Source organism: Balaenoptera musculus, chromosome 9 (assembly GCF_009873245.2).
Source record: "Balaenoptera musculus isolate JJ_BM4_2016_0621 chromosome 9, mBalMus1.pri.v3, whole genome shotgun sequence".
Classification (NCBI taxonomy): domain Eukaryota; kingdom Metazoa; phylum Chordata; class Mammalia; order Artiodactyla; family Balaenopteridae; genus Balaenoptera; species Balaenoptera musculus.
In genome coordinates, this window is record NC_045793.1 from 59393765 (window position 1) to 59407411 (window position 13647).

At 40.9% G+C, this 13647-nt stretch overlaps 1 protein-coding gene across 10 annotated transcripts in view; it reads left to right on the forward strand.

The window, feature by feature from the left end:
- Window positions 1-2797: 2797 nt before the first annotated feature.
- PPP1R9A (protein phosphatase 1 regulatory subunit 9A) overlaps window positions 2798-13647 on the forward strand; it is a 288124-nt gene continuing 277274 nt past the window's right edge. For 5 of the 10 annotated variants that reach the window (XM_036864281.1, XM_036864284.1, XM_036864285.1 and 2 more), the window contains exons 1-2: window positions 2799-3058; window positions 5236-6854. In XM_036864281.1, coding sequence (XP_036720176.1) covers window positions 5457-6854 — 1398 coding nt within the window. In that variant the 5' untranslated portion in view covers window positions 2799-3058; window positions 5236-5456. Of the gene's footprint in view, window positions 3059-3459; window positions 3505-3915; window positions 3963-5235; window positions 6855-13647 lie in introns of those variants that run through there. The other 5 variants (XM_036864287.1, XM_036864288.1, XM_036864289.1 and 2 more) reach the window with 4 other exon arrangements.

Below are 13647 nucleotides of genomic sequence, written 5' to 3' on the forward strand. Positions count from 1 at the left end.
TAGTATTAGTAAAATATCCTTTTAAGCTAAAGTTATGGGTAAAACTACCTATAGGAATTGATCTTCCATTACTTCACCTATTCCATAAAGAAATTATTCTAGAGACCTCCAAGTTCGTTCTATTCTTTTCTCTCCCTTTATGAACTTGTTAACACGCAATCAACCAGCTGCCTTCATGCTATAAATCAAGGAGTGATAGGCAGTTTTCAGGTTCAGCTTAGTCAATTTTCTCTAGTCTTAAAATTTTATTTGGGTTTGATTTAGGCTTAATTTCACAACTACACCCAACATTTCACTTTCACATATGAATAATTTAATTATTTGAATAGATACTCAGAATATCCGTTATGAAAACTGAAAAAATATATTGAGAAAACCCCTAAAACAATGTAGAATACATTTTGTACTTTTTATTGACTAATCTTATGGTCCATTCTTGGTTACAAAGGAAATAAGAGTAACAGCCCACAATATTCTACATGATTTATAAAATAAATCACATATGAAAATCAAAATCCCCCTCTTTCCCAAATATAATACATTGCGTTTTGGATGCCTTGCATGTCAGTACTAAACTTCACCTAACACTGCCCCAGTCCCTTTTCGATTAGAACAGGCAAAATTTATGACCTCTTATCCCCAGTACATTAATGATCTATTAAGCTAAGTTTTGATCCTTATAAAGTTAAAATACCTTTCCTAATTTATGGAAGTGCAAATGTTGTCTAAGACAGCACTGACCAATAGAAATTTCTGTGATGAAAATGTTCTGTATCTACACTGTTCAGTAGGTAGCTACTGAGTCTTTCGAATGTGGCTAGTGGGACTAAGGAACTTAATTTTAAATTGTATTTGAGTTAAAGTTAAATAACCACATGCATTGGGTTAATTACTATTGGTCTAGCAGTCCCTTCAAACACTCAGGTTAAGTGTTAGAAATGGAAGGTAGGTTATGGACAATCCAGGAATCTGAAATTATGAAAAATTATGTTTTAAAAACTCTATCATTGGACTTCCCTGGTGGTGCAGTGGTTAAGAATCCGCCTGCCAATGCAGGGGACAAGGGTTCGAGCCCTGGGCCGGGAAGATCCCACATGCCGCGGAGCAACTAAGCCTGTGTGCCACAACTACTGAAGCCCGCGTGCACCTAGAGCCCATGCTCCGCCAACAAGAGAAGCCACCACAATGAGAAGCCCGCGCACCACAACCAAGAGTAGCCCCCGTTCACAGCAACTAGAGAAAGCCCGCGCGCATCAATGAAGACCCAATGCAGCCAAAAATAAAATAAATAAAATAAATTTTAAAAAATAGTTAAAAAAAAAAACCCTGTCATTCATCCCTTCAGTATGAATTTTTCCAGAAGGTTCACATTAAAAAAAAAAGTGAAACCCAAACCAACCAAATTCTTTAGGCTGCTTTTCTGTATGCATCATCTTTTTGTAAAGAGGTGTAAGACTGGTTTTGTTGCCAACGCTGCCCCCTCTTCTACAGATAGAACTGTAGTGATTAGGTTCCTGCATTTATTTAGGTTATTATCCTAAAAAACATGGTTTACCATACTGCAAATAAATGACAGGAACTTTTCCACCTAATTACCCCAGACAACACAAATGTTCTTTCCAAAAGTGGAGACTGGAACCACAAGCCCCCTCACATTGCCTGTTACATCTGTTTATGCTTATACAAGTGACATCCACGTCGTAGACAGGGAATACCAATTTCTTGGGAAAGCACCCAGAATTTGGTGAGGCTTGAAGAAAAAATTCCACTGTTCAAAAGAAGAGATACATAGAATTGAGTAGCTACAAAGCTCTTTTGAAATTAAGCAAGAAAAGATTTTGCTTCCAGAGTATAAATTCTGTGTATAGACTTAACGGAGCTCATACGCAGCCATAATCATTTACCAGCGATAAAGCTGTAGGTAAGTTACAAAACCTAACCTCAGTTTTCCCATCTGTAAAATGCAGATAATAATAGCTCTGTTGGAAAAACTCCTGTAAGACTTTGAAATGGGCAAAAGATTATTGAGTGTCCTTGCAGTGGAATGCTGGATGTTATCTAAAGGACTCTGGAGTTTCATGGTTCTACAGTAGTTTGCACCTTTGCCTGCCTTTGACTTTTTACGACTCTATAAGCCCTAGAAACTTAACAATACTGTAAATGGTTCTTATCTATACATATGCAAAATTATTTTGTTCCTTAGAGATACAGTTGATCACTGCCCTGTATAGGAGATAATTCAAAATATTACATTTTAGCGCCTTATTAACCAGTTTTGCCTCCTTTCTGATTTTCCATAAAGCTTTGTTCTTCACATTCTCATTTGAATGGGTTGCAATATTTTGGTGTTCCCTCCCTAACTGATGAGTCAAATAACATTTTTGACACAGCTTCATTTTACATTTCTGTTAGAGTATATTTTTACCTTCTTGAAAAATTATCCTTAAAAGTTTCTACTCCATAGTTTTTTTGAGGGTTGGTTTAAAGGTCTATATTGACGGTTTTGATTGGTTTTATATTTTGCAGTAAGGCTGTAACACTTCCGAAATTTTTGATGGGGAAAGGAGGGGGTACTGAGCATTTATAAAAGGGGAGTCTGAAAAGCTCTTTCCTGATAAGGAAGTCAGAAGATTTCCTCACCTCATTTCCTTTCAGCAGCGGAAGGTCAAGGTGGGTGTTAGGCGAAGCACAGTGGCCTAAGCGTTGGAGTGAGGCCGCTCTGGATCTGGGCCTAGGTGCCGGCCTTCCCTGCCAGGAGCGTGGCCCAGGGTTTTGGATGCCCTGGGGTCACGGGGTTAACTGCAGACTTCGTGGGGCCCCAGCAGCAGACAGCCCAAGAACCCAGTTCTCGCGAAACCAGGACCCGAGCTGAAGGGCAGGATTTGCCCCAGGCCCGCGGGGCCCCTCGCCCACGGCCGAGGGGGTGGGGCGGCCTCGCCTCAGGCCGCTGCTTTTCGCCCTCCGTTGGCCGCCAGAGGCTCCCTCTCTCTCCCTCTCCTGGGATTTTGCTGCCGGGCTCCCTCTCTCTGCGGCCCTAGAGTTAATCCCATCAGCCGAGGTGAGGCACCTGTTACCCCGGGCCTTCCTCACCCCCGCGGCCTCTCCCCCGTTACACCCCCGCTCCGCCGCCACCCACACGGCCCGGCGCGGGCGGCCGCACGTGGGCGAAGCCCCTGCCCGGGCTGGGACCCTCCTCCCCAGGTCGGCCCGAGTGTGCGAGCGCGTCGGGGCCCGGGCCGCCGCCCGCCCGCAATGGCGTTAGGGAGCGCAGCGCGCCTCCCGGAGCCGCCCGCCGCGGGCCGGGCGCGCGTGGGGGGCCGCGGCGCGCGTGGAAGCGGCCGTCGCAGCCGCCCATCGCGCTGCGCCGGGAGGAGCGGGTGGAGGGGCAGCGAGCGGGCCGGCGCCGAGCCGAGCCACGGCCACCGTGGGGCGGGGGGCGCCTCGGAGGAGGGGGTGGGAGCCGCGGCCGCCCGACCCTCCCCACCGGCGGCGGCTCCCGCTCGGGTAAGGGGGAGGATGAGCGCGGGGCGAGGAGCTGGGGAGGGTGGAGATGAGGAGGAAAAAATCGGGATGTACAAAGGCTGAGGTGCAGGCTGAGGGTGGGGGTGGGCTGCGGTTGGGGAGCGTTAGGTTGAGGATCGGAGGCAGTATCGGTGGGATCTATTGTTTCCTGGCACACTGGGAGGAAAAACAAAGGGATTTATCAGTATGACCCTGTAATTTTTTTTCTTCTTTTTTTAATGTGGACTGGGAGCTCGGCTCTCCCCATGCCACACTGGGATCCGCCTGGCAGCCGCCGGGAGCCGTAGCCAATGTGTTAGGACTTCAGGTGCTTCTTGGCACAAAGCTAGACTGCGACCTCCTACCATAGCGCTTGGCGTCACCTGCTCTCCCGGCCCTGCCCCTGCCCGGGGCCGAGGGATTGCGTCCCGAACCAGGCTCGGGAATCGGCTGCCTCTCAAGTTGGTGTTATTTATGTTTGTCTTTTGTGAGGGCAGGTTTTGAATACCCCGGCGGCCCCAGCGCCCCCGCCCCCCGCCCCTTCGGGTTCGAATTGGCGGGGGAGGGAGTGGGGGGCGGTGTGTTGGGGGGAGGGGAGGGTGTGTACGGCTTAAACAAATGTCAGGGTGGAAGGAGATTGTCGAAGCTTGACAAAAAAAACAGGCGCCACACTCTGAAGCCTTTCTTGTTTGTCTGCATGGGCCATGCATGCGTGCTGGGCCAGGAGCCGAGTCTGGAGACGGTTTAAGTGAAAGTGTGTGCTTCCTCATCTGATGGTGCGTGAGGGTGATAGGGCTCCGCCTAATACTAAAAAACAAAACAAAAACAAAATGAAAAATCTTTAGAACTACAACGTCTGCTCCTCAGCGGATCTTGAAGTATTTGCTTGCTGGCATATTGATGTGAAATCCAGCTGTGGGCTAGAGGAGACCAGCCAGCACGTATTGCGTTGTATTCTGAGCTTGTAGTAAGTTAGAGGCAAGTGTAATAAATAAATCAGGGCTATGAAAAATGGTTTCATGGTCCTTTACTTTCTGATCGTCACGTTCTCATACATTTATTCCCATGATATCCTGTCTCCCACTCTATACTTAATGTTCACTCTTAGGAAACTTCCAAATATTTGATGTGGTTCTGAACTTAGAGTGGAACTTACTGCCATTTAAGAACTTTCTTCTGCTTGTTTTGGTCTGAAATTGCACTAGTGTTGTTTTGGGGATGCTGTAGATGAGAATATTGGACCAGAAAGAGTGAAATAAGCCTCTGTAGACACGTTTTGGAGTTTGTAAACATAGATTCTGAACTTCTAATTGTGCTTGTACAGAAAGAATAAGTTCTACCTGATGTGGAGAATCTCAAATGAATTTCATTTTTCTGGACAGTTTGATGATTTCTTAAAGATCTAGGAACTGTTGGTTTCTTTTAAGGTCATTCACAAAACCAACCAAAACTTGGGCTAAAGTATTGCTTTGAAGTGTACTTATGTGTCACTTGTACGTGTGTATGTGTGTGATTTTGGTAGGGGTCTCAAGTTATGTTTGCAACAGTTTTGTTACCAAAGACCAATCAGAGTTATAACTTTTAAATTCTTGGCTTTGAAATTCCCATTTCAATATGTAATTTCTTCTTATTTGACATGTGGCCAAGCCACTTTGAAAAAAAATGCATAATAGTTGACTAAACGTAAATTCAAATAAGTAAATGAATTCAGAAATTCGTTCTTTTCTGTTACAGATGAACCTCTAGTTTTGCTTTGAAAAAGCCATTTTGTGTAACTCTTGACTGAATAATTTCCTAATACACCTGTTGGGAAGATCACTGACACAGTATGCCATTTGAGAGGTACTTTTTCTTGACCAGATACTGGTGATTAGAGAAGAGAGGTGTTTTGTTTTTTTGGTTTTTTTGTTTTTCCTGATCATTATGAACATTGGCTTTTCACCCCTGAAGTAAAAATGTTGAAAACCGAGTCTTCAGGTGAACGTACCACTCTCAGAAGTGCCTCTCCTCACAGGAATGCATATAGAACTGAGTTCCAGGCACTGAAAAGTACCTTTGACAAACCCAAGTCAGATGGGGAACAAAAAACAAAAGAAGGTGAGGGCTCCCAGCAGAGCAGGGGAAGGAAATATGGCTCCAATGTCAACAGAATTAAAAATCTATTTATGCAGATGGGTATGGAACCCAGTGAGAATGCTGCAGTCATTGCCAAAACCAGGGGGAAAGGTGGACCTTCATCCCCTCAGAGGCGAATGAAGCCCAAAGAATTTCTGGAAAAAACAGATGGCTCAGTTGTTAAGTTGGAGTCCTCTGTTTCAGAACGAATTAGTAGATTTGACACAATGTACGATGGCCCTTCATATTCTAAGTTCACAGAAACTCGCAAGATGTTTGAGAGAAGTGTGCATGAGTCAGGACAGAACAACCGCTATTCCCCAAAGAAGGAGAAAACTGGAGGGAGTGAACCTCAGGATGAATGGGGTGGTTCTAAGTCCAACAGAGGCAGTACTGACTCCTTGGACAGCCTTAGCTCCCGGACAGAGGCTGTCTCCCCAACTGTGAGTCAACTGGGTGCAGTATTGGAGAACACCGATTCCCCCAGTGCCATCATTTCTGAGAAGGCTGAGAACAGTGAATACTCAGTGACTGGGCATTATCCCCTGAATTTACCATCTGTTACTGTTACAAATCTTGACACCTTCGGGCACCTGAAGGATTCTAATTCTTGGTCTCCTCCAAGCAAACACAGTGACGATGCAGAGGATGCTCAGAAGAGTCATACAACTCCGGTACTAGAAGTGGCTTCGAAAAGTACCTCTGTAGCTTCAGTGCCCACTGGAGAGGCACAGCAGAGCAAGGAAGCCGAGGAGGACTCCACATCTAACCAAGAGACTGCTGACAGAACTGACAGAGACATTCCTGAAGAACCTTGTGCTGAAAACAAGGCAGTTACAGAGTCTGAAATCCCTTCACCACAAAACGAACCTTCAGAAGACGCAGAAGCTCATTTGGTTGGGAGTGAGGCAGCAATGCAACAGAAGAAAGAACTTGCAGGTGGTGATTTTACCTCTGCTGATGCTTCTGGATTCAGTTGTGGAAAGGAGGTATTCGAAGATTCAAATAATTTTGGGAGCTCCCATGTTTACATGCACAGTGACTATAATATATACAGGGTGAGATCCAGGTATAACTCAGACTGGGGAGAAACAGGCACCGAACAGGATGAGCAGGAAGATAGTGATGAGAACAGTTACTCTCAACCTGACATGGAATACTCAGAAATCGTTGGACTGCCAGAAGAAGAAGACATCCCGGCAAATAGGAAAATTAAGTTTAGTAGTGCTCCAATTAAGGTAAGTATGTTTTCTCAGTTTGTTTTTGAAGTTTTTTCTAAGTTTTTTGTTTGTTTGTTTGTTTGTTTTAGTATTTGGGCCTAACTGTATGTAGACTAGCTTTGACAGCTATAAAGGATTCAAGGTTGTTGATGTACACATGTTGTCAGGTGATTTTTAAAAGTTTGGAGTTTGAGAGATATTATTTCCTGGTGTGCTTTATAGTTGTATAAACCAGTACTGAGTAATACTGAAGTTGAAGAAGTTTGGGGATTGTGAGAGACATTCCAATGGACGGGAGTATGAATAATATGAGCACTGAAAACCAGGAGTGTTAGTTTGAAATAGAATTACTTCTTTAACTAGTTCTACTTGAAATTACCCATGAATAATAAAATTATCTGAATCGAAACACTGTAGGATATGAGGTATAATGTACAAAGGGAGAGTTATGATAACCTTGAAATAATATTCTTTATTTATTTGCTTAAAAAAATCTGAGTTATCCCTTACTTAAGTGTAAGTGGATTGTGAGGAATGTTGGAACTTTTTTTTCTGTACTGCTACTTGGTAGTGAATGTTGGATTCGTGGAACTATGTTAGCGGACTTAAATACTTTAATTGGAAAGCTATGACTCTAAATAGCTTTGAGTTCAGAATTTGTTATATGGCTTTAAAATGAAATTGTGTGAAAGGACGTTAAATTGATTTGCCATTCATGGGTTTATTTTTACCTCTTAGAATCTGGATAAATGCCAGTTGAATTCAGATGCTCTATTCTAATGACTTCACTTAGTTAACATTTGGAATAGAAGAATAGCACAAAGTACATCCGCAGCGGGTGGTGAAACATTATTAGCTGATAATGGCAGTGGGACAGGAGGTGTTTGGTTGAGTATCAGAATCTCCTGGAGTGCTTTTGCAAAGTGTACTTGTCCATCGGCTCAGCCCCAAGATGCTGGCATGTCCTCCTAGGGGAATCTGGGGGGTTGTGGTGGCAGAATATGTAGTTTGAAACCACTTTCTAGGGGCTTTTAGCTTACACAGTGTGTATATATGATAGATTTGGAATTAGATCTGGTATCTTCTTGAATTTTCTCCTCAAAATCTAAAGTCACTGTCTATTGTTATTTCCATCTTATGAAACTTTCATATAAGGCTGTAAGATACATAATTTACATAGCAAAGATAAATATGACCTTTCTGTAATTATGAAATAAACTAATAATCTATGAAATTATTTACTGGTGTTAGCAGGCAAACTTTTCTTTCATTAGTGTAAAGCAAAAGTTCTGGGTCAGAATGGGCCATGTCAAGTTAAACTATGTTTGAAATAACTACTGGAGTTGGGAATCTAGTTTCTAAGTAAGCTAAGTTTCTTTGCTGCTCTTTCCCACCTTCCTTTGTCATTCTCTCCCCTATCCCCCAATGGTAGGTACTCTCTTTAGAGTTGCCTTTCCCTCAGGCCTATCCAGCCAGCTTCTAAATTTCATCTTTTATGTCCGCTTTGCAGGTGCTCCCCTTGGAACATCATCTTTTTACCCCTGAGGAAGAAAGCAGTAAGATTAAATTGTTACACGTTGAGCAAGGCAGGAATAACTGAAATGAACTCTTCAAGGAGTTTGTTAAAACCAGTGGCTGACTCCCTAACGGGGGATAGCAGTTTATGAAAATTTGGCAACCAAATGGGGCACCAGCCTTGTATTTGGGTCCTATGCTGCACAAAGTGTAACTGCATAGTAATAGGTTTAATGGATTTTAAAGGATTTATCATTGAAATTTGGATGCTCTTTTGTGAACAAACCAGGTTTTGGGTGTGATGCTTTGAAATTGAAGTGATTTTTTTTTCTGCCATTTATAACAATAAGCATTTTGCCTCTGAATTTTCACGTAATAGACTTGTATTTCACGTAACAAGGAATGAACTAGATTACATACATTTAAGTTCAACACATTTCATTAAGAATATGGATCAAGCATCAGATTTGTGAAAGATAATGTGCTGCGTTTTAGTGGGCAGTTAACAGTACTAGCTGGAGTGGATTAAGTTTGCAAACAGAAGATTCATTCTTAGCCCTTTGTAATGAATAAGACAGTTACTCTTTCTTGTTCCCGTTGTTTAACATGGAAGTGGATTCACTTGGAAATTTTGAGTGCTACTTTTCTACTGGTGGTGGTGATGATGGTAGTGTTTAGATTATTCTCCAGTTAAGATTTTTGCCTCAGAGAGTGGTAATAATTAAATTCAGTAAGTGTTTATTGAAGGCTTATCATATGTCTGTTCTCATGCTGTTAGCTGCAGAGGACACAAAAATCTATAAGGTTACCTCTTTCCTCTGTGAGCCTGTAGAGTCAATTCTTAAACACATGGTATTTAAAACCCATGAAACACAGTGTAAAAACCTGTGCTGAAGTGTCTAATGTCCTATGAGTACTTTAACTGTTCTTGGCTATACTAAATGCATGGAGTGAACATGATTTGGTAGATCATTTGGAAGGGAATATGCTCAGCCATTCCCTATGTGTGTTTCCTTATTCTTTTTATAAATATTTATTTATGGAATGGAAGTTATGATTTCCAACGTAAATCTTTTCCTTTGAAACTTAAACACATTCCCTATTTCAGAAGTAATAGGGAGCATATTCCTTACAGAAATGATTTTTAGAACTTTTGCATTCTTTTCCCGATAGTCTCACCTTATTCTTCTAGAGTAAACATTCTCAACACTTTTGGTCTTTTGTTTTAGATCTTGTGTGTGTGAGACCATGTCCTCAGTTTCTATTTCAGTTCTTCTATAGATGTTTTAAATAGATATTTCCCTAAGATGTCTTAAGTCTGGACCTAGAAAAATATCAAAGTAATATCTGATCTTTCCTGTGTAGTATATCCCTTATGTATAATTGTTGGTGACTTTTAGAAATGGTCAGATCGTTTCTTAGTGGATAGGTTAATGTGTTTCATAGTGTCGTGGAAAGTTAGAATGGAATTAATAATAGAAAATGTAAAATCCAACTTCGAGATATGGAATGAGGGAGTGTTAGGAAGATGCTAATTTGAGATGTGGAATTATACCTTCATTCTCAGGAATTTCTCAGAACCGAGGAATTGAATTAAATTTGTCTTAGATAAATCAAAGATAGAAAGGGTGACATTTAAAATTATTTTTTCTATTAATTCAGAACATTTATTGAGCCCTTACTATGTGTCAGGAACAATGCAAATGTAATAAATACATAAAATGACTGGAGCTGATCAAGTCAGGAACCGGTGGTCGGTGGGAGGTGTACAGCCCATTAAGGTCACTTCTTAGGTCATTCTGCTCAAGTCTGTTCTTGGATGATCTTTCTAAGATCATCACTGCAATCTTGTTAAGGAAGTCATGACTCTTTTTCTGTTTTTGGTGACCTTATGTCCTTTGGATTGGTGTTCTTGAAACATAGCATATCTGAAAAAGGTTATTTTCCTAATTCCCAGCAAGATGAAATTCCTGGGTTAATGTTGGGATACATAATGCTATACTTTTCTGTGTGTTTTCTCAAGTTGCCTCAAGCTTTACAGAGCTGGAGTTCAAAGGAGAGTCACCAAGGGCAGCAATGCTTCTCTGAGACTTACATGATAGTTGTTGAAAATGGGTTTCTTAGCATTCTCTCCTTCTTTTGGGGCTCTGAGTTATTGTCAGGGGGTACACGAGGCCTTTTATTCAGGATGGTGTTCTGAGCATAGTTCTGAAATCCAAATTTCTGTCTTTGTGCAGCTTTCCCTTTCTCACAGTCCTGCTCAGTGCTTCTAAACTTGAATTTGCATATCAATCACCTGGGGACCTTTTAAAATGCATATTTCTTATTCAGTAGTTGTTTTGTAGGAAATTACCTTGATGCAATGGTTAGCCTCCAAGTACACTGCTAGCTATCCTGGAGGTATGGAATAGATAGGCTCAGCAACCACATTAAAGTGCTTGAATCACACGATTTATCAAATTAGTTTAAAACACACAGCCAGAAGCAAGAGGAAAGCAGTGCGGGGTAAGTTAACACACTTAAGGTGCAAAAGAGATTGGAAGGAAGGACCACACTACCTGAGTCCTGGGTACACAGAATTCATGTGTCCTGTCCCTCTCTCTTTCGTATCAGCCTTTCCCATTGATGGTGTGGTTGTGAGGACTAGAGTTGATATTTGAGCAAGAACTCCACAGACTCATGATGCCCTGGGCATCATACTTCCTGGGATACATACTTGCTGTATGGAAGAGAGTGGGGACAAGTACACTTAGATACAGCTGTAGCTTTGCCAGTTTTCCCGCTGATGAGCCATGGGTGTTATTTGCATTTCTTGGTTAGAGCACCTGTGGGTCCAGAATAGGATCATACTGGGTGGCTGATGTGGAGATGGCATAGCTGTCAGACCAGAGATGGTATGGTAATGACTTGGGCTTTCCACCCCTCTCTATCTACAAGTAAATCTCTTGTTTGTTCCACAATATTTTCTATTTTGGAATGTCTTACAGGTTACTAACTTACCTATTTTTAACATGTCTTGTAACTTTTGTCTTGGCCTTACAAGCTCTCATTATCTATACTTAACTGAGTCTCTGAGTATTAGCTTACTTACCATCAGTGATTCTCACTTCTTAGAGTTTCATCCATTCCATTTGTTTTCTTGACCTTTATAACAGAATTTAATATTCTCAGGCAATATAGCAAACTCTCAAACAGTAGATCTGGGGTGAGATTTTGCGTTTCTAACAAGCTCTCAAGTTGGTGCTGATGCTGCTGGTCAACAGATCACTATTTGGAATATGATTTTGAAGTATAACCTTCTGGCTTCTGAAAGGGGCTTGTAACGAAATGTTGGGGAAGCTCACTTAACAGATTTGCTGTCCAGACGGGTCTGCTGTAGCTGGCTGTATGGGATAATATTCTTTGAAGATGAAACAGGTGTAAATTTGTAAAGTGCATGAAGCACTCTGTTTCTGGATACCAAAGTGAATTATGAGCCCTAAATTCATAAGGAGTTTGGGTCATTAAAAAGTCATATCCTAGACTCATTGTGTGGTGTAAGTTTTTAATTATAAAAGGACAGGAGGAGGAAGTTCTTGATAGACTCAGAAATTCCATTTCTCTCATTCTTTTGGAAGCCTAAATTTAAAAACTTCTAGAGAGAGTATAAGAAGCATCATCTTTTATATAGCTTGCTTTTATTTGGATAACATTTAAATTGAACTTCCTTTTAAAATTTGATGGTTTATAAATTATGGTTTATAACCAGGTAAATAAGTCAAATATTTTAATGTACTGTGTAAAATCAAATAATGAATAGTTATTGAATGACCCCTTTTCTAATACCGCGTGGGTCTACCTCTTTTTCTTTTCACTGAACATTAGTCATTTAGTATTTAAAAGAGATTTTTTTGGACAGCAGACTATTATAGATGTTTGCTGGCATTTATTCGTAGTAGAAAGGTTTAAAGTTTCTTGCTTTTTGTATCATCAACAATATTTTTTCTTCCCCTCTAAATTTCCTCACAAAGAATCCTAGTGTTGGGGTAATGGACTTTAAAGACAAGAGGCTGAATTTGGGGGAAAATAACTTTCTATTATGTCATCCATACATTGTTCACTTTATTAATCTAGTCACATGCCAGTCAGCAATAATTTGATTTAAATCTCATCTGCATTAGATTTTTTTCTAACATCTTCTTCACCACTCAAAAAGAAAAAGGCTTCAGAATTTCTATAGAAAAATACAATTAGATACAGGATAAATTCTGTATAAACAAAACAAATATTGTTAAACTCTGAATATCATTTCTTGATTTTTGTGCTGTTATCTAATTTACTTAATATTTTTTCTTAATTTCCTATGCTCTTCCTTTTTGGATCTATTTCATTTTTGTTCTTTTGCGTCATCATATTCTGCTGTTTTCATTTTGAATAGAATAATGCTTTGTCAAGTAATGCTTCACATTTTTTCTTTCTGGTCACTTTAAAAAATTTCCCTGGTTCTAATCTCTTCCTCTTGGTTTGTGACATAGAAACTTAAAGATGAAAAATACTTAAGGGTAATCTAGTGTAATTTCCCCACTCACTTCAGTTAGCCCTTCAATAGCATGTTGCTGACAGATGATCATTCAGCTTCTGCTTGAAAAATTCCACTTATGGGGAGTTTATTATTTCGCAAGGCAGAAGGGAAGTTAGAAGGAGGGACATGGTGTGTGTGTGCGTGTGCTCATATATTTGCTTATTTTCATTTGTTTTTAGTTGGCAATTTTCTATTAAGATAAAATTCAAGTAACATAAAATTCACCATCTTCAAGTGTACAATTCAGTGGTTTTCAGTATATTCACTATTTTGTGCAACCAGCACTGTTACCTAATTGTAGAATATTTCCATCACCCTAGAAAGAAACCCTGTGCCTGATAGCAGTCACTCCTAATTCCCCTTCTTCCCACATCTTCTGGCAAACACTAATCTAGTTTCTGTCTCTGTGGATTTGCCTTTTCTGGACATTTCATATAAATGGGATCTGGAGCATGCTTTTTAAAGGGAGTGTAGGAGAGGCAATGAGTTTGGCGTGAGATATGTTAAAATTTAAGATACCATGAGGGCAGCAGATCTTAGGAAGGTCTAGAGAGCAAGGATAAAGGAATTTTTGGATGGTGACATGGTCTTAAGATGAAGTGGCAATGTGGGGACAACAAATGCTGCCTGCCTGTTAATGCAGTTCATGGAGAGAAGGAAGACAGGAAGCTGAAGTAACAGCAGGATCCAGAAAGGGATGAGCATATTTGTTAACTGAGGAAGAATAGTGTACGG